We start from the raw sequence: 20,765 nt of genomic DNA, 5'->3' as shown, positions 1-20,765 counted from the left end.
TTCACCCCCATCTAGCTGGTGCTCTGCCCGGCTCTCAACTTCCCCACCTGGAAAGGGGACATGAGGGCAAGTTCCTCACCTGTATCTCAGGATTGGTATGAAAATCAGAAAGCTGCCACGGGGCTTCCCTGGTGGCGCAGTGGTTAAGAATCCGCCTGCCAATGCACCCAACGTGGGTTGGAGCCCTGGTCCAGAAAGATCCCACATGCCGCGGAGCAACTAAGCCCGTGGGCTACAACTGAGCCTGCGCTCTAGAGCCCGCGAGCCACAACTACTGAGCCCGCGCCTAGAGCCTGAGCTCCGCAACGACAGAAGCCACCGCAATGAGAAGCCCGCACGGTGCAAGGAAGAGTGTCCCCCGCTCGCTGCAACTAGAGAAAGACCACGTGCAGCTGCGAAGACCCAACGCACCCAAAGATAAAAACTAATTTAAAAAAAAAAACTGCCACGCATGAGAGTACTTCAGAAGTCTAAGTGCCTCGCCCATGACGCTATTTAATGCTGCCTGTCAGCCGCTGCCCCTCCTCCCCACCCCCTCCCCTCATGACCCAAGAACGTCAAGAGCAGTGGTCTGTAGGCAGTTTTCACCTTGGAACCCCTGCACAGCTGCAGGGAGTCCTGCAACCTTTACAACTGAGTGCAAAACTGTGAGTGGAAAGGGGCGCCTTCCGGAGAGAAGACCGTTCAGATCCCCCGGAGTCAAGCCTCGCTGCTTGTGGTGGGCATCTCCCCCCCCCCCAACACACACACACAGCCATCAGCAGGGGCTTCCTGGCCGCCCTGGGATAAGGAGGACGGTGGCGGCAGGAGGTAGAGACCCCAGTAGAGAGAGTGCACCGCCAGCCCCGCCTGAGCGCAGCACATCCACGGGGGCTTCCGCGTCTGCTCCGGAGCAACGGGCGGACCGCGCGCCAGGCCCGGAGGCGGGGTGGGGTGGTGACAGCCTCGCACGCGTATGTCTCCCTCACTCACAGCAGGAGGCAGGGCCGCGGCTTCACCTACATCACCCGCGGCCCCTCCCAGCACCTCCACGAGGTCCGTCTCACTCCGGTTTCTCCGTGAGAACACTGGCCCGAGGGGGTGAGGGGGGAAGCCGGGATTTGAACCCAGCCTCTGTGATCACGCCAAGCTCACGTGTCAAACGGGCAGGAGGCGGTGGGCCACGGGGGAAAGGGGCTCAAGGTCACCAGGCAGGGATACTGAGATGCCTCACGGAACGCGACGGAAGAGTCAAAATCGTTCCGAAAGCAAAAGTAAGGCTCCAAAGAGACGGCCCAGCGCCCCTGGGGGCCGTGCACGGGTTCCTTGCAGACCAGCTCCACGGCGTGGCTCGCCAGGCCCTTCCCCTTCCCCCAGGCTCCATCCTGACACCCGCCTGATCTGGGCCCTGGGCCCCCCGCAGTCCGACCTGCTGACCTCACGAGCGCCTCCATGTAGCCCCGCGATCCTTCAGAAATGTAGCCTCGTTCTGCCATCAGAGAGACGGGATAAGCTACCTACAAGGCACCGTGACCAAAAAAAACCAACAAAAAACCACTCGGACGTCGGAAACTGAATTAAGTCTCATTTATTCTAGAGCAAACTCAAAAGGGTTTTTTTTCTTGTTTTCTTTTTTAGCAAATCCTAGCACATTATTAACAACAACAAAAAATCTGTACATTTGCCATGATACACTTGAAAGTGAAACAAATAAGATATAAATACAGATATGGATGTAACATGAAAAAGCCCAAAAAAACCAAAAACCAAAACCAAAAACCCAACCTGGGGGTGTGGGGACCATGCGTGTGAACAGTGCTGACAAAACTATTTTGGTGGCTGATATTTTTCAGAGCAGTTTTTTCATCTCCAAATATCATGGTTAGCAAAGTCCTGGTGGGATTCTACAAAGTTCTTATTTGCTGTTCTTTAACGTGTAATATTATGCTTGATAAATTAAGGGTGGTGGGGCAAGAAAAAGATTCAGGAGACGGATCAGGTGCAGCTGCATGACTGAGAAGCTAGTGGGGCCGTGGCGGGCGGTCCGTGGCTGCAGTGGCCCCAGGAGGGCCACGCGCCTCCCCCTGGGCCTCAGCAGCGAGAGGGGAAGCAGGAGCCCGGCGATCTGGCCCCAGCGGTGGCGTCGGGGCTTTTCGGGGCCCTGGACAGTCAGGCCAACGGGGGAGGCGGACCGAGTCTCCGGTGCTCTGTTCGCCTGTGTTCCGCCGTTTCATCCAAACAGGACGCCTGCAGGGAGGCGGCGAGGCAGGGCAGCTGCAGCTGTCGGTTGGGAGTGCGCGGCTCCCGTTGGGTCGGGACATCAAGGCTGGGCAAGTGACATTCAAGGCTAGCCCTTTGTGAGCGCCAGGAGGACGCGCGCGGCCACGTTCAAGGTCCTTCCCGAGTGCGGGCGGGGCCGCGGCCAGCTGGGCGTCCACGAGCTGAAGGAGAGAGGCCTTTCCACATGCGCTCGCCAGGAAGGACTCGGAAATAACCCGGCGGAACACAGGTGCTGCCCCAGAGGGGTCATCAGACGCTGACGATGGCAGAGGGCAAGAAAGCGACCCCGCGAGTGACGTAAGAACAAACAGCAATGGACGTAAGGCCTGCTCCTGCTAGGTTCCGAGCCGAAAAGAAGCCAATAACGTTCGACCACGTAAAGCGCGCCCCCGAAGTTCCCTCAAGGGCAGCAGCGCGGGCCCTCCCGCACATGCAGGATACCCGCTACGCGCACGCACGCACGCACAAAGCACGCGCACGCAGTGAAGGCGCCCCGGCCTCGCTGCTCCCGGACCTCCGTTTTCAGAGCCTATTTCCGCATAAAGTATCTGAAGTCGATTCTGAATGAAAACAAGCTACGTGCGGGACTGTGCAGCTCAGGGGTGAGAGCCGCACAGCCTGGCAGCTGCGGGGACTGGGCACCAGAGCAGCAAACACCTCATTAACAATATGGAAAAGTCAGTTCCGTTTACAGGGGCTACGGTGGAATCTAAGAGACGACAGCCGCCTTCCTGACCGTATTGAGCTTCCATTTGGCTTGAAGCCTTTTACTCCAAACTTTGTTAACCAGAGTCCTGATCTGGAGTTGCTTTCACTGAAGCAGTGAAACCCTCAAGAAGAAATTTTAAAGGGGTGAGTTTCTCACTGAAGAATCTGACTCTAAACCTGTGTTTCCAATCCTGTTTTTCTGCGATCCGCCACACACCACAGTTACTTTTTCCTTAAAACCATGATTCTCTCAACAGAGGATAAAGCAAGTACTTCAGTCCATAAAATTAAAAAAAAAAAAAAGATCCTGATACCTGGTCTCTCTAGATTTTTGTTTGATCTCAATCCCAAATTAAACAGAGAATTCAAAACTGAGATGGCAGGGCTGCCATTTAGCAGACTGAGAACATCTTAGAATCGAGCCGCTCAGGCACGGGTTGGGGAAGGGAAGCGAGGGGGCCCTAAATCTGCACCACCAGGGGCCAGGGTCACGGGGGGGAAGCGCTGTTAAATAGTGTTTCCCAGGATCTCGGCAGTAAAACGAGCAGCTTCTCCGGTATCTTCGACGCAGCACGAAGGGCCATTTCAAGCACACGCTAACCAAGGCTGTCGAGTTACCTTGATTTTTGTGTTTGGGTTTCATCTCTAAGAAGTCTCTCAAGTGGCAGCTCTGGGGCAGGGGCGGCATCGGTGGGGTTGCTCAGAGGGGCAGAAGCCCGTCCTGGAAGGAGACCGCACAGGGCGTCAGCCTCCAGTCCGGAGACGGTGAGCACGATACCACGTGTTCGTTAAAAGGCCATCTTCAGGCTTTTCTCCCACTTCTTGCCAAGACTTGATTCATATTCTTAGTAGGTCTCAAAACACAACTCACAACGTACAAACCCTTTCATGGTGTCAGTTGTGGAAGGCGTGGAAGGCGTGGGGCTTTGCCCCACACAGGCCACGTCCAGAAGCAAGGAGGCCGAGATGAAAGAGAAACACAACTTAACCCAACCTCCTCCAATCTGATTAACTGAAGAGAAAATGCTACTTTCTACCAGGTATCGGCTAGAGAGCTCTGATTTTTAAAAACTGCACCCCACACACACGGTTTTGCGACCTCAGCAGGCTGGACGAGATGGTTTAAGTATGGCTCTTCTTTTCTTACTCCTTTTGTTTTGTTTTGTAGGAAGATGCAATGCAGGCCTTGCTTCCTTTACATTCAATACCAGTATGATTCTACACAAAAGCTGGAAGGGATCAAAATACTGATTGTAATAAATATTTGCGGGCCTCCTGGTACTGACTGGGCAGCCGATGGCGGGGAGGGGGAGTTCTCTGAGAGGCACCACCGATGGCTTCCAGGGCTACACGGGGCTCTGGCGCCACGTTAGCTGTGCGTGGAGACGTCGGATGAGGAACTGCTGTTGCTGTTTGTGGTCTGCGCCCTCTTTATGTATAAGTTGAGCAGCTTCATCTGCAAGGAGAAGATACAGACGGGTGAGCAGGACGAAGAAATCAGAGAGCAGGAAAGAACACCCAGGTGCCAACAGAACAGCACGTCCCTTAGTGGAGAAATTCACTGCACAGACAGTTACTGAGTGCCCACCACTGGTCCAAGCCACCTGCCCGGGGCCAGGGCCACCGCGACTGGGAGGTCAGACTAGAGGAGGGGGCGCGAGGGGTTATCACGATAAGAGGGAAACATGTTACCACGAGGTGGGCCTCAGGGCTGCAGATCCACACGCTTCAGGGGCGAGGCAGCCACTGGCTCCACCCAAGCCAGCGGGAAGAGAGGGTGCAAGCCACACTCCGTAGGCATGAAGAAGCAAGCCAAGGTCAGAGGTCAAGTCTTCTAACCCTCACACGTGTGCAGAAGCTGCTCCTTCCCCGTCGCACACCTCCTGAGGCGTGTGGAAGCCGAGGCCGCCCCCATCTGCCCCCCCCCAGCCTTCCCGCACCCCGGGCCCCCGCCCCGCCCACTGTGGCTCGGCACAGGCACCTCCTGCTGCAGGGAGCAGTGGGCTGGATCTTTCCAGCAAGACTCAGCTTCCCTGAGGCCAGACGCTGCGTCACTGAACAACGTGCCCTCAGTCAGGCACGGTGCTGCACGGCCAAAGGGCTTCCAAGCCTGACATCCCATTTGGTTCTAACTCAAGCCCCTTGGACCCTCAGAATACCTAAAGCACCATGTAACACGGTAGGTTCTTAAATATTTGCTGAATGCCGCTAACTTCATATGTTGATAGTGTGCCTGAACATATTAAGAATTAAAAGAAACAGGTATGTGTAGAAGCAGAGTGCCCATAAAAATCTACGCAACACACAACTGGTAAGATTAAGGGAATATTTACTATCCACGGCTCTTTAGCTGCTGTCTCCGAACAGGCTGTGAGGCCAAGTATAAGCCTGCCTAGGGAGGAGCGCCTGGTCCCCGGGGAGCCCGCGAAGAGACGCTCCGAGCGGAGCGTGTGGCACAGGAGAAAGCGGGGCCCTCGGATGACGGGTGGGAACAGGACCAGCAACCAGCAGAGCCCCCGCGAGGCAGTGTCTCCCTGACCCCCAGCAAGGCGCGCTCAGTCACATGGCCGTGGAGCCCGGGACGCGCAGCTGGCGGAGGGCTCTGCCCGAGCGTCTTCACGCAGCAGCCCACCGGGGGTCCCCCTCAGATCAGGACCTGTAACGCCTCTTACTCTTTCCAGCTGCAGGGAGTGTGTCGGGAATTTACGCTACGTATCCCAGTCTGTTTTTCATCCCACACCTTTCAAAATCTGAAACCTTTCAATAGAACAGTCAGTGTGGTGATCAAAGTGCCATCATTGGACCTCCCTGGTGGCGCAGTGGTTAAGAATCCGCCTGCCAATGCAGGGGCACGGGTTCAGTCCCTGGCCTGGGAAGATCCCACATGCCGCGGAGCAACTGAGCCCATGTGCCACAACTACTGAGCCCGTGTGCCACAACTACTGAAGCCCATGCACCTAGAGCCCGCCCTCTGCAACAAGAGAAGCCACCACCATGAGAAGCCTGCGTGCAACAACGAAGACCCAACGCAGCCAAAAATAAAATAAATAAATTTATTAAAAAGAAAAACAAAACCCAAAGTGCCATCATTTTACACAAGGTTCCTAATGCTCTAAGGCTCAGGAGGATACGACCAGGGCCAACCAGGTGCAAGGGAAGCCGTGGTACATTCTTCAAAGCACTGGCCTGAGGCTCAACAGGTCCAGCAGAATTCTACGACCAACTCCAACACTAACTAGTTCTGCGACCTCAGGCAAACATTTCTTGAGCCTCGACTTTCCCACCTGCAAAATGCAGAGCAGTGACACTTGCAAGGTGCTTCCTGCAGCTCCCTGCTCGGAGAACGTGTCCTCTGAGCACCCCACTCCTACTCCAACCTGAGCTGTTCACACTGTTCCTCCCTGCAGTCCACTCCTTCCCTCCCTGTGCAGCTCCCCGATCCTGCCAAGCCCAGCCCAATCTAGTCCCACTTCCTCCAGGCCCCTGACCCAGCAATCAGAGCCCGTCCCACCGTGTCCACTGGTCACTCCTGGGCAGGTGTACAAGTTTCCTCATGTGTCAGTCCTGTCAGGGCAGGACGAGTTCTTGCTCTTCCCATGTGCCTTAGCATAGTGTGCTGAAGACAGCAGGTTCCTAACATGTACTTGTTGAATCAAAGAGCTTTTTTTTTAATACACCTTATTGGAGTATAATTGCTTTACAATGCTATGTTAGTTTCTGCTTTATAACAAAGTGAATCAGATATACAATACATATATCCCCATATCCCCTCCCTCTTGAGCCTCCCTCCCACCCTCCCTATCCCACCCCTCTAGGTCATCGCAAAGCACCGAGCTGATCTCCCTGTACTATGCTGCTGCTTCCCACTAGAGTTTTTAAAGAAGAAAATAGTGACCTAGAAAACAGGACAGTTATATTTCTATGAAAGCCTGGTTAAAAATGAGCTGCTAGGGCTTCCCTGGTGGCGCAGTGGTTAAGAATCTGCCTGCCAATGCAGGGGACACGGGTTCGAGCCCTGGTCTGGGAAGATCCCACATGCCGCGGAGCAACTAAGCCCGTGAGCCACAACTACTGAGCCTGCGCGTCTGGAGCCTGTGCTCCTCAACAAGAGAGGCCACGACAGAGAGAGGCCCGTGCACCGTGATGAAGAGTGGCCCCCGCTCGCCGCAACTGGAGAAAGCCCTCGCACAGAAACGAAGACCCAACACAGCCAAAAATAAATATAAATAAATAAATTTAAAAAAAAATGAGCTGCTAAACATTGCTAATAGTTATTTATGACTCAGAACCCCTATTGTATCTACCTAGTCAAGTCTAGAACATAATTGCAAGTACAAGGAAAAGATGAGGGTAACAGAGTGAATGATGTGTATATGTTCAACGGTTTACAAGCTTTACACTGATTATCACATTTGGGCCTCAAAACAATCCTTTGAGGTAGGCAGAACAGGTTCTCCTATTTTACAAATGAAAAGGCCAGGGTTCAGAAAGCTTGCTCAATGAGCCGGTATAAATTCAAATTAGAGGATTATAACTTTAGGATGTCAAATGTAATCCACAAAGAAAACAGGTATAGAATATACACAAAAGGAAATGAGAAGGGAATTAAAACGTTTCAGTACAAAAAGCAAACAAACACAAAACAGTAGTGTAGAAACTGAGGGACAAAAAAGCTATAAGGCACGTAGAAAACAAATACCAAGATGACAGAAATCTCTTCCTTATCAGTAATTGCTTTAAATGTGAATGAGTTAAATTCTCCAATCAAAAGACAGAGATTGGCAAAATGGATAAAAAGAAAACCATGATTCAACTATATGTTGTCTACTAGAGACTCACTTTAGATCCAAAGACACAAATAGGTTGAAAGTGAAAGAATGGAAAAGGATATTCCATGCAAACAGTAACCAAGAGTATGGGGTAGCTACACTAAGATCAGACAAAATACAGTTTAAATCAAAAAGGTTACAAGAAACAGGTGGACATTACACATTAATAAAAGAGCAATACAGAAAGAAAATTTAATATTTATAATTACACTTCTAAGAACATGCCATCAAAATATATGAAGCAAAAACTGACAGCATGGAAGGGAGAAATCGTTTTATAGTAATAGTTGGGAGACTTCAGTATTCCACTCTAGAGGACTTGAACAACACAATAAATCAACTAGGTCTAAAAGACATATGCAAAACACTCTACCCAAGAATACACATTCTTCTCAAGTGCACATGAGACCTTCCCAAGATAGACCATATGTTAGGCCACAGATTAAGCCTCGATACATTTTAAAAGATAAATATGATACAAAGTACCTTTTCTGACCACAACAGATGAACTCAGAAATCAGTAACAGAAAGAAAACTGAAAAATCCACAAATTTGTGGAAATTGAACAGCACACTCTTAAACAACCAATGGGTTAAAGAAGAAATCACAAAGGAAACAGGAAAATATCTTGAGACAGATGAAAATGAAAACACAACATACCAAAACTTATGGGATGCAGCAAAAGCAGTGCAAAGAGAGAAATTCATAGCTATCTAAAAAAGAAGGAAGATTTGTATCAACAATCTAACTTTATATATCTTAACGAACTAGAAAAAGAATAATAAATTAAACCCCAAGCTACCAGAAGGAAGAAGATAATAAAGATTAGAGCAGAGATAAATGAAACAAACAAAAAATAGAGGTAACAAAATCAAAACTTGGTTCTTTGAAAAAAAATCAACAAAATTGACAAACCTTTAGCTAAGTTAACTAACAAAAAAAGAAAGAAGACTCAAATTGTTAAAATCAGAAACAAACGTGGGGACATTATGACTGATTCTACAGAAATCAAAAAGATCATGAGAATACTATGAGTAATTGTACACCAACAAATTAGGTAACTTAGATGAAATGGACAAACTCCTAGAAACACAAAACCTACCAAGAAGAAAAGAGAAACCTGAACAGACCCATAACTAGTAAAGAGATTGAATCAGTAATCAAAAATCTGACAATGAAAAGCCCCTGACCAGGTGCCTTCATTGGTGAATTCTACCAACATTTATAGAACTAACACAATCCTTCTCAATTTTTTCTAGAAAACTGAAGAGGAAGGAACACTTCTGAATTCATGCTATGAGGTCAGCATTCTCCTGATATCAAAGCCAGATGAAGACATAACAAGAAAACTACAGATCAATAGCCCTTATGAACACTGATGCAAAAATCCTCAAGAAAAGACTGGCAAACCAGATTCAACAGCACATTAAGAGGCTTTAATACCATGACCAAGTGGGATTTATTCCTGAAATGCAAGGATGGTTCAACATACAAAAATTGATAAATATAGTACACCACATTAACAGAATGAAGGAGAAAACAAAAACAAACAAAAAAAACCCCAGGGACTTCCCTGGTGGCGCAGTGGTTAAGAATCCGCCTGCCAATGCAAGGGACACGGGTTTAAGCCCTGGTCCGGGAAGATCCCACGTGCCTTGGAGCAACTAAGCCCATGTGCCACAACTACTGAGCCTGTGCTCTAGAGCCCGCGAGCCACAACTACTGAAGCCCGTGTGCCACAACTACTGAGCCTGTGTGCCACAACTGCTGAAGCCCACGTGCCTAGAGCCCACACTCCGCAACAAGAGAAGCCACTGCAATGAGAAGCCCGTGCACCGCAATGAAGAGTAGCCCCCGCTCGCTGCAACTAGAGAAAGCCCGCATGCAGCAACAAAGACCCAACATAGCCAAAAATAAATAAATAAATAAATAAAAATTAAAAAACAAACAAACAAAAACCAAAGGATCATCTCAATTGATGCAGAAAAAGTATTTGGCAAAATTCAGTATCTTTTCATGATGAAAATACCAAACAAACTAGGAATAGAAGAAAAGTATAGGCATACTTTGTTTTATTGTGCTTCACTTTAATATACTTCACAGATACTGTGTTTTTTTCCCCAAATTGAAGGTCTGTGAACACCCTGCATCAAGCAAGTCCATCAGTGCCACTTTCCAACAGCATGGCTCCCTTCATGTCACTGTCCCATTTTGGTAATTCTCACAATTATTTCAGACTTTTTCATTATTATTATACTTCTTACAGTGATTTGTGGTCAGTGTTCTTTGATGTTACGACTATAGTTGTTTGGGGTGCCACGAACCACGCCCATATGTAAAGACAGCAAATGTCATCCACAGATGTGTGTGTTCTGACTGCGCGAGAGACCCACCATTCCCGGGTCTCTCTCCCTGTACTTGCACCTCCCTAGTCCCTGAGACACAACGATGTTGAAATTAGGCCAATTAATAACCCTACAGTGGCCTGAAGTGTTCAAGTGAAAGAGCTGGACTTCTCTCTGTGTAAATCAAAAGCTAGAAATGCTTAGGCGTAGTGAGGAAGGCAAGTTGAAAGCTGAGACAGGCCAAGAGCTAGGCCTCTTGTGCCACAGTTAGCCAAGCTGTGAATGCAAAGGAAAAGTTCTTGAAAGAAACTGGAAGTGCTGCTGCAGTGAACACACGAATGATAAGAAAGCCAAACAGCCTTACTGCTGATATGGAGGAAGTTTTAGTGGTCTGTACAGAAGATCAAACCAGCCACAACATTCCCTGAAGCCCAAACCTATTACAGACCAAGGGCCTAGCTCTCTTCCATTCTAGGAAGGCTGAGAGAGATGAGGAAGCTGCAGGAAAGAAGTCTGATGCTGGCAGACGTTGGTTCATGAGGTTTAAGGAAAGAAGCCGCCTGCATAACGTAAAAGTGCCAGGTGAAGCAGCAAGTGCTCGTGTAGAAGCTGCAGCAGGTTATCCAGAGGATCTGGCTAAGAGAGTTAACGAAGGTGGCTACACTAACCAACAGATTTTCAATGTAGGAAAAACAGCCTTATAATGGAAGAAGACGCCATCTAGGACTTTCAGAGCCAGAGGGGAGAAGCCAATGCCTGGCTTCAAAGCTTCAAAGGACAGACTGACTCTCGTTAGGAGCTAATGCAGCTGGTGACTTTAAGTTCATCTGCCATTCTGAAAATCCCAGGGCTCTTAAGAATTATGCTCAAGCTACTCTGCCTGTGCTCTGTAAATGCAACAACAAAGCCTGGATGACAGCACAGGTTTACAACATGATTGAGTATTTTAAGCCCACTGTTGAGACCTACAGCTCAGAAAAAAAGATTCCTTTCAAAACATTACTGTTTATTGACAGGGTATCTGGTCACCCAAGAGCTCTGATGAAGATGTACAACAAGATTAATGTTGTTTTCATGCCTGCTAACACAACACCCATTCTGCAGCCCACGGATCAAGGATAATTCTGACTTTCAAGTCTTACTATTTAAGAAATACATTTCGTAAGGCGATTGCTGCCATAGTGCTTCCTCTGATGAATCTGGGCAAAGTCAACTGTAAACCTCCTGGAAAGGATTCAGCACCCTAGGTGCCATGAAGAACATTTCTGATTCACAGGAACAGGCCAAAATACCAACATCAACAGGAGTTTGGAAGAAGTTGATTCCAACCCTCCTGGACGCCTTTGAGGGGTTCAAGAGTTCAGGGGAGGAAGGAACTGCAGATGTGGTGGAAACAGCAGGAGAACTAGAATTAGAAGTGGAGCCTGAAGATGGGACTGAATTGATGAAATCTCATGATAAAACATTAGTGCATGTGGAGTTGCTTCTTACAGATGAGCAAAGAAAGTGGTTTCTTTTTTTTTTTGTTGCTTTCAAAGCAAAATTAATTTTAATGAGTTTTTAAAAAAAGAAATACAAACCATGAAATACCTCTCTAAAGGAATGGGGAGGGTGTCATGAAATCCAAGAAACAGGGAATTGTATCTTCAGAATCCTTGGGAAATTCTGGCTGCCTGATGACTCTGGGGAAGTTGCCTGACTCTGGAAAAGGCAAAGGTTTTGTTTGTTTGTTTGTTTTTGGTAGAGGAGTTGGTGAAATACTTTAAACTGTTCTGCACTCATCTCCAAAGTCTGCATTTTACATCTCGTCCAGAAAATCAGTCTTAGTTTGTAACGGCATATACGTGTAAAGGTGCTTTTAACAACAGGAATGTTTAGTGCAGTGTAGAAAGTCTTTGAGCCAAATCCTGCCTTCAGTGTGCACTTAAGTTTCCATTAAAGGAGAGTGGCAACTGAGCTTGTAGAGCTGAGGGTAAAAATTTGAATTCTGCTGTAGATCAGAGTATTAGGAGCTGGAATATTGAGTTTCACTTTCCCCCATGCTGACATTGACTTTCCTCTGGAGAATCACCAACTAGTGAGATCTAGTTCAGTTGCATGATTTCTTAATTTTTTCTCTACTAACCCAAATCCAGAGATACAAATCCAGAGCTTAGGGGGATCTCATGTGAAAGTGGTTTCTTGAGACGGAATCTACTCCTGGTGAAGATACTGTGAAGACCGGTGAAATGACAACCAAGGATTTAGAATATTAAACAGACTTACTTGATAAAGCAGTGGCAGGTTCGAGAGGATTGACTCCGATTTTGAAAGAAATTCTACTGTGGGTAAAATGCTATCAAACAGCATTGCTGCCAACAGAGAAATTGTGAAGAGTCGATCGATTCGGCAAACTTCACTGTTGTCTTATTTTAGGAAACTGCTGCGGCCACCTTCAACTTCAGCAGCCACTGCCCTGATCAGTCAACAGCATCAACACTGAGGCCAGACCCTCCACCAGCAAAAAGATTATGACTCGGTGAAGGCTCAGATGATGGCTAGCATTATTTAGCAATAACTTTTTTTAAATTAAGGTAGGTATATTGACTTTTTTTAGACATAATGCTATTGCACACTTAATAGACTACAGTATAGTAAAGACATAACTTTTATATGTACTGGGAAAACAAAAAATTTGTGTGACTTGTTTCATTGCGATATTCGCTTTACTGCAGTGATCTGGACCCGAATCCGCACTCTCTCCGAGGCTGCCTGTATCTCAACATATCAAAAGCTAGATACGAAAAGCACACTGTGAACATTATGCTCGACGGTAAAAGACTGAAAACTTTTCCTTTAAGATGAGGAACAAGGATGCCTACTTTCACCATTTCTATTGATATAGTACTGTAAGTTCCAGCCAGAGCAATTAGGCAGGAAAAGAAAAAAAAACAGGCATCCACGTTGGAAAGGAAGAAGCAAGGTTACCTTTGTTCATAGATGACATACAGTTTACCCTTGAGCAACACAGGTTTGAACTGTGCAGGTCCACTTATACAGGGATTTTTTTCAACACACACAGCACTACAACATCTGTGGTCAGTTGGCTACACAGAAGTGGAACCACAGGTACGGGACTTGAGCATCTGCAGAGTTTGTTATCTATGGAAATCCCAGTGGATACCAAGGGACGACCGTGATCTCACAGGTATAAAATCCTAAAGATTCTACAAAAAAACATTAAGACTAATAAAAGAATTCAGCAAAGTAGCAGAATACAAAATCAGTGAGCAAAATTCAACTGCATTTCTATACACTAAAAATGAAAAATCCGGGCTTCCCTGGTGGCGCAGTGGTTAAGGATCCGCCTGCCAATGCAGGGGACATGGGTTCAATCCCTGGTCTGGGAAGGTCCCACATGCCGTGGAGCAACTAAGCCGGTGCGCCACAACTACTGAGCCAGCACTCTAGAGCCCGTGCTCCGCAACAAGTGAAGGCACTGCAATGAGAAGCCCACGCACCTGCAACAAAGAGTAACCCCCGCTTGCTGCAACTAGAGAAAGCCCGCGTGCTGCAATGAAGACCCAACGCAGCCAATAAATAAATAAATACATTTTTTTTTTAAAAAAAGAAAAATCCAAAAAGGAAGTTAAGAAAACAACTCCATTTACAATAGCATCAAAAAGAATAAAATACTTAGGAATTAACTTAACCAAGGAAGTAAAGAATTGTACAATAAAACTACAAAATGTTACTGAAAGGAATTAAAAACACAAAAAGACATCCCATGTGGTGTACAACATGGTAACTATAGTAAATAATACTGTATTGTATATTTGAAGGTCACTAACAGAGTAGATCTTAAAATTTCTCATCACAGGAAATAAATTGTGTAGCTGTGTGTGATGACAGATGTTACCCAGACTTACTGTGGTGATCATTTTGCAGTATAAATAAATATCAAATCATTACGTTGTACACCTGAAACTAATGTAATTTCATGTTTATTATATCTCAATTTAAAAAACTAAAAACAAACAACAACTCATCACAGTATGGAGGTTAAAAAAAAAAAAAAAAGACATCCCGTGTTCATGGATTGGAAGTCAATACTGTTAGGATGTCAATACTACCCAAAGCTATCTATAGATTCAATGAAACCCCTATCAAAATTCCAATGAGGTTCTCTGAAGAAACAGAAGGTCTTTTCAACAAATGGTATTGGAAAAACTGAATATCCACACACAAAAGAATGAAGTTGGACCCTTACCTAATACCATACACAAACATTAACTCGGGCTTCCCTGGTGGCGCAGTGGTTGAGAGTCCGCCTGCCAATGCAGGGGACACGGGTTCGGGCCCTGGTCTGGGAAGATCCCACATGCCACGGAGCAACTGGGCCCGTGAGCCACAACTACTGAGCCTGCGCATCTGGAGCCTGTGCTCCGCAACAAGAGAGGCCGCGGCAGTGAGAGGCCCGCGCACCGCGATGAAGAGTGGTCCCCGCTCGCCGCAACTAGAGAAAGCCCTCGCACAGAAATGAAGACCCAACACAGCCAAAAATAAATAAATAAATACATAAATTTAAAAAAAAAAAAAAGCTAAAATTTTAAAACTGTTAGAAGAAAACACAGGGCAAAAGCTTCACAACATTGGGTTTGGCAATGGTTATTGAATATGACACCAAAAGCACAGGCAAAAAAAATAATAGACAAATTGAATTTCACGAAAATTAAAAAATTTTGTGCATCAAAGGTCAAGGGATTAATATCCAGAATATAGAGAGAACTTCTATAACTCAACAATAACAAAAAACCAAACAACATAATTCAAAAATGGGCAAAGGACTTGAATAGACATTTCCCTGAAGAAGATATACAACTGGCCAAGAAGCATATGAAAAGATGCTCAACATCACCAATCATTAGGGAGATGCAAATCAAAACTACAATGAGATATCGCCTCACACCACCATGAGGATGGCTATTATCAAAAAAGAAAAGAAAATAACCAGTGCTGGCGAGGATGTGGAGAAACTGAAACCCTTGTGTGTTGGTGGTGGGAATGTGAAATGGTGCAGCTGCTGTGGCAAACAGTTTGGTAGTTATCATATGATCCTGCAACTCCACTCCTGGATATATACCCAAGAGAATTGAAAGTGGGGTCTCAAAGAGGTATCTGTACCACCATGTTCATAGCAGCATTACTCGTAATAGCCAACAAGTGGAAACAGCCCACAAGGCCATTACCAAGAAATGGATAAGCAAAATGCTGCATGTACATTCAATGAACTGTTATTCAGCCTTAAAAAGAAGGGAAGGGGCTTCCCTGGTGGTGCAGTGGTTAAGAACCCGCCTGCCAATGCAGGGGACACGGGTTCGAGCCCTAGTCCAGGAAGATCCCACATGCCGCGGAGCAACTAAGCCCGTGCGCCACAACTACTGAGCCTGCGCTCTAGAGCCCGTGAGCCACAACTACTGAGCCCACATGCCACAACTACTGAAGCCCGTGTGCCTGGAGCCTGTGCTCCGCAACGAGAAGCCACCGCAATGAGAAGCCCGCGCACCACAACCAAGAGTAGCCCCCGCTCGCCGCAACTAGAGAAAGCCCGCGTGCAGCAATGAAGACCCAACGCAGCCAAAAATAAATAAATAAACAGGAAATTCTGACACCTGCTACAACACGGGTGAACCTAGAGAACATTATGCTCAGTGAAATAAGCCCGTCACGAACAGACAGATACTGTATGATTCCACTTATGAGTATTTTACACTCACAGAGACAGAAAGTAGAATGGTGGTTGCCAGGGGCTGGGGGAAGGGGGAATATTATTTAACGGATTTCAGTTTTCCAAGGTGCAAAGAGCTCAGGAGGTGGATGGTGGTGATGAATATGCATAATATGAATGTACTCAGTGTCTGTGAACTGTACACTTACAAATGGTTAAGACAGTAAATTTTATGTTACATGTATTTTACAGCGAGAGAGACAGAGAGAGAGAGAGAGAGAGAGAGAGAGAGAGAGAGAGAGAGAGAGAGAGAGAGAGGGAGCAGAAAGGAAAGGTTGCTCAAAGTCATACAGCTAGTCAGTGGGGGACAGGTTTTCTGATCCTAAAGCCAGTACTGCTGCCATGGCAACGGGACACTTCTCAAATGCACCTCACAGGTTCCTTCCCTGGCCTTGCACCGGCCTTTCTCTACAGAACCTGATGTCATTTATTAACTTCATTTAAGTAGTGGAAGGAGAGTCTGATAGGCTCGGGGACACACAGAAACTGGAAGCCACGGCTTGATTCTCTGTTCCTAACTGAGCACCATGTGCTGTCAGCTACTCATTTTGGGGGGCTGGGTGGGAGGGTGTTTGTTTTAGGAAATGTGCGCTGGAGTCTACCAGGTTCACGTTAACACACCGGAGTTCTCGCCTGTAAAAACTGTAACGGCCGGAAGCTCTGCGCTGCCCCAGTGGACAGGTGGGCGGCCAGCCTCCCCAGGCCCTCCGAGCCGACCGACATCATCAGCGGGGAGACGGGAGCGCTGGCTCCGGTCAGGACTGGGCTCCAGACCTGAGACCGCCGCTGCAGGCGGCAGCAGGTCCACCGCAGGACAGGGAGGAGAAGACACCTGCGTTTTCTCAGCCCCTTGCTGGAGGGGGCACGTGAGATGGCAGGGCGGCTCCCTTACTCACGAGAGTAGAAAGTACCAGAAAACCGAGGTCTGGCTAATATTACTTTTGGGTGAATTTCCCATTTTACGAATCTAATTCCTTTCGTGAAGACTGTCTGTGCCGTCCCCACCACTGCCAGGGACCATCCACGGCCCCCGACGGCAGCCACAGAGGGAGGGGGGCTCCCGGCCCAGCGCACCGCTCGGCACTCTCGGCTCAGGGTCCTGCAAGCCGTGGCCAGGAGGGCTGGACGGGGACCTCGGGAAGCGCAATCAGGGGACGCGGCCTCCACACCTGCCAGCCCCGCTGCTGGTTTCTGTCTGCGGGAAGAGTCAAGTGTCTCCTTCCGGACCAGCGGTTCTCCACCAGGGCTGATTCTGCCCTGAGGGGACACCTGGCCAGGTGTGGGGACATCAACTGAGGGTGGGGTGCGCTCCTGGGACCTCAGGGATGGTGCCTCCACCAGGAAGTGGCCCGAGGTGTCGGCAGTGCCGAGGGTGCGAGCCCTGCTCGGGCGAAGGCAGCAGAGCCAGCTTTGCCAGAACCCTGTGAGCGGTGGTGCTCGCCAACTGTGTCAGAGGAACAGCCCTACTGAAAAGCCACGAGCTTCACCTCTGCTCCCTTCTTGTCTAAGGAGGAAGGCCAGGCGCTGCAGCTTTGCGCTCGTGTATCTGCACCCCTGCCCAGGGCCTCTGTAACTTCACGGTGACACGTTTGCCCCGCGGCCCAGGCCCTGGCCTCTCCAGCCAGAGCTCTCCCCTGGCGGTTCATCAGATGTGAGTTTATTTTTCAACCAACAAGCACTCCAGCCCCCGTCACCTTCCATGAGCCCATTGTCCTTTTGTCCCATTTTCTGGCCCTGAGTCTAGAAGGAATGTGAGAGGCAGCCCAGGGAATAAAAAGCCCAGCTTCCAGAGTGAGATCACTGTGGGCGCCCGGGCGGGTCACGTGCAGGGTCACCGTCCTCACCCCACAGGGACCTGGAGCCCCCCAGCCTTGTGTGAAGCCAGCAGGTAAACGTCCTTAGTGTTTCGGGGGGGGAGAAAACAAGCTGGTTTCTAAAGAAAGTCATCTTCCTTTTCAGGATAAACTACAAGTTCAAAGCTATCATTTCAAAAACTGGAGTGACAACGGACCGCGTTGTACCTTAGTGACTTCACTAAACGGCTGGTCACTTCGTCTTTAGAGAAACGCCTCTGGAGAATAAGGCCCAGCTAGAACACACGTGCTGCGGAAGCCCGTGCGGAGCCCAGAGCTGCAGGGCAGCAAGTCTGCGACGCGCCAGCAGGCCCAGGTGTACGACCCGCCCGTGTAACACTATACACACCTTGCTGCCCGTGAGCTGTGCCAGGTGAGGTTTCAACTCTTCTCCGATTACGGAATAAATCGCCACTAAGCAAAACACGCTGGCCTTACGCACGCTGCTCTCGGTGTTGTCGTAACCCTGCAGTCAGAGAGGGACACAGAAAGGAAACGAGATCAAAGCTTTGCCTGACTGTCAATATTTCACCAACGTCTCCACAAATGCCCTCTTGGTTCAACCTCGACCTTGTCAGGAGCGGCCTGGATACCCCTGAGCTCTGCCCGTGAACCCCGAGAGCTCTCGCCCCGGAGAGGCCACATGTAAGAGTGCCAGGAGTGAGCTGCTTCCGGGGCGGGAGGCTGGAGGCCGGCGAGCTGGTCTCCTCCACACAGACCGATGCTGTGCCACGAGCTGCCAGGCAGCACCAGCCAAGAGACGCCACGAGAGAACAGAACGAGAAAAGGAAATGAAGGGGAAAAATACCTGGCTTCTTTCCTGTTCCTCGCCGTGGTAAAGCAAACCTCACACGTGCAAACCCCCTTCAAGAAATGAGAGCCACGTCGCTCACTCTTGCGGGCAAAACTCCCCCGTCCACGGACTGCGGGGAACATCCGCCCGCCGCCAGACCTCCGCGTCCCCCTCCAGCTGGACCACAACCTGCCTGTCGGCCTCCCCCCGCCCCACACCCAGGTGGGACTGTCTGCTCCCCCCCGAGCAGCCCTCTGCACCTTTCCGCCTTGGTGTCTTTCCCTCCGCCTGGAATAAGCCAGCGCTCGGCTCTATGTGTCTAAATTTCTGAGCCCAGCACTCAGCAAACAGCAGCATTTATTAAGTGTAAAGCTGATGTCCCTCTACCCTTCCCCAGTGAAATCTCTCCCTGGGGCCCAACTCTAAACCACTTCTTCTCTGAGCCCGTCTCTCTCTGACCCCCCAACGCAGAGGTCAGCCCCCGCCCCGATCTCAGAAGCCCCTACCTGCACCCCCGTGGCAGCAGCAACTCAGCACACGGCGCCCGCCCTCACCCACGGCCGTCTGTACGGCTGTACCGGGTCCTGGAGCGGGCTGGAGACGCCTTGAGGTAGGGTCCCAACAGTGGAAAACACCTTGTCTTCCAGAGTCTACTGAATTCAACGCCTCGTGCTTACGAGGGTTTTCAATTAATATTAGCTGGACGGGTGAGAGCCAGGACCACTCTTTGATGCTGGGCTCCACGGCCCACCCTGCCCAGGGCTGGGCCCACAGCCGTGCGGTAAGGAAGGAACAACGAAGAAAGATCAAAACACGCTCACAGTAAACAGAAAGTTCCTTCTGTGAGCCACAGGCCTGGGCTGCCAGGGAGACCTTCCTGTGCGTTCAGCAGCGGGTGGGCCAGAAGGGGCAGAGAAGGGGCCCGGGGTCCGAGGGCTGTCCCGCCCGCCCCTCGGGGGCCCACCTGCAGCAGGCCCGGGATGATGTCCGCGAGGAGCTGCAGCAGGGACTCCTTGGCGATCCTCTCGACGACTTTGGTCTGCATCTTGATGGCGGCCAGGTTGATGGGGTAGTCGGCCGTCTGGACGATGGGGCACAGCACTTTGATGCACTGCTCCGGGTGGATGGAGCTGGCCAGCGTGGCCGCGGCCTCCTCGGCAGCCCTCACCACCTGAAACACGGCCCGCACGTGGGTGAGCTCCCGCCACACCAGACAGCACGGCCGCCTGAGTTCAGAGGCCCAGGGACAGGCTCGCGTCGCTCCGCGCTGGGCGGCCCCCGGCCCCGGCCCCGGCCCCGGCCATGCTTTCGCTCCAACAGCGTCAGCCGGGTGGGCTGGCTGTAGAGGGCAACCGTATTCCAGAAGAGCCGTGTCCTACCCTCCGGCTCCTAAGAGCCTTAGAAACCTGACAGCCTGGGCGATCTTCCCCTACTGCCCTCCCCCCGCTCCGTCCGTGCTGTGTGTGTGCGCGCACTCCTGTGTGGCAGCAGCTGAGCTGGGCTCAGGGCCTGTCAGGGCGGGCTGGTCCACGCGGGCGGGCACACGAGGAGGCAAAGGCTCGGGAGGTGGCTGGTGAGGGACAGGAAGCAGGAGGCTTCTCTGGTGGCCCGCGGGGCTCCCACGGCTCCAGCCCCGGCGGCAAGCGGTCACTAGTCACCAGTCATGCTCAAGGCCTCTCACTCCACACACACACACACAGACACACACACACACACACACATACACACAGACACACAAATACATATATACACACACACACATACACACACATATATATACACAGACACACACACACATATACATACACACATACACATACACACACACACATATACACAGACATATATACAGACACACACACATATATATACACACACACGGACACACACACGGAAATGAGACTATTTAAAGGAAGCCCATCGTGATGTTTCTCCTGCCAACTCCGTCGCCTACGGACTGCGGTCTGTCCCACTCAGGTCCCCTGACAGCAGAGTCTGCTGTGCCTGCGTGACCTTTAACCTCTCACCCCGAGAAGGGCAGAGTCGGTCAGGCACACGCTCAGCCTCGAGACCAGCGCCGCAGACGCACCTCCGTTCATTCCTCTACCACGAGCCTCAATTTTTAAAAAATTCCACAGTGGGGATTAACAAAACACCTACTTTTACAGCTAGCTGGATTAGGAAAGATGACACAGAAACGACTGCAGCTGC

General features: G+C 49.6%; 1 protein-coding gene across 11 annotated transcripts in view; it reads right to left on the bottom strand.

The window, feature by feature from the left end:
* Positions 1 to 1,549: 1,549 nt before the first annotated feature.
* Positions 1,550 to 20,765, bottom strand: part of CLASP1 (cytoplasmic linker associated protein 1) — a 263,250-nt gene continuing 244,034 nt past the window's right edge. For all 11 annotated transcript variants that reach the window (XM_036857233.1, XM_036857234.1, XM_036857237.1 and 8 more), the window contains 3 exons: positions 19,519 to 19,725; positions 18,111 to 18,227; positions 1,550 to 4,423 (listed from right to left, as the gene is read on the bottom strand). In XM_036857233.1, coding sequence (XP_036713128.1) covers positions 4,337 to 4,423; positions 18,111 to 18,227; positions 19,519 to 19,725 — 411 coding nt within the window. In that variant the 3' untranslated portion in view covers positions 1,550 to 4,336. The remainder of the gene's footprint in view (positions 4,424 to 18,110; positions 18,228 to 19,518; positions 19,726 to 20,765) is intronic.

This window comes from Balaenoptera musculus, chromosome 7 (genome assembly GCF_009873245.2).
Source record: "Balaenoptera musculus isolate JJ_BM4_2016_0621 chromosome 7, mBalMus1.pri.v3, whole genome shotgun sequence".
Taxonomy (NCBI): Eukaryota; Metazoa; Chordata; class Mammalia; order Artiodactyla; family Balaenopteridae; genus Balaenoptera; species Balaenoptera musculus.
Note: the sequence above shows the minus strand (reverse complement) of the source record. Positions and strands in the feature narration are given on the sequence as shown.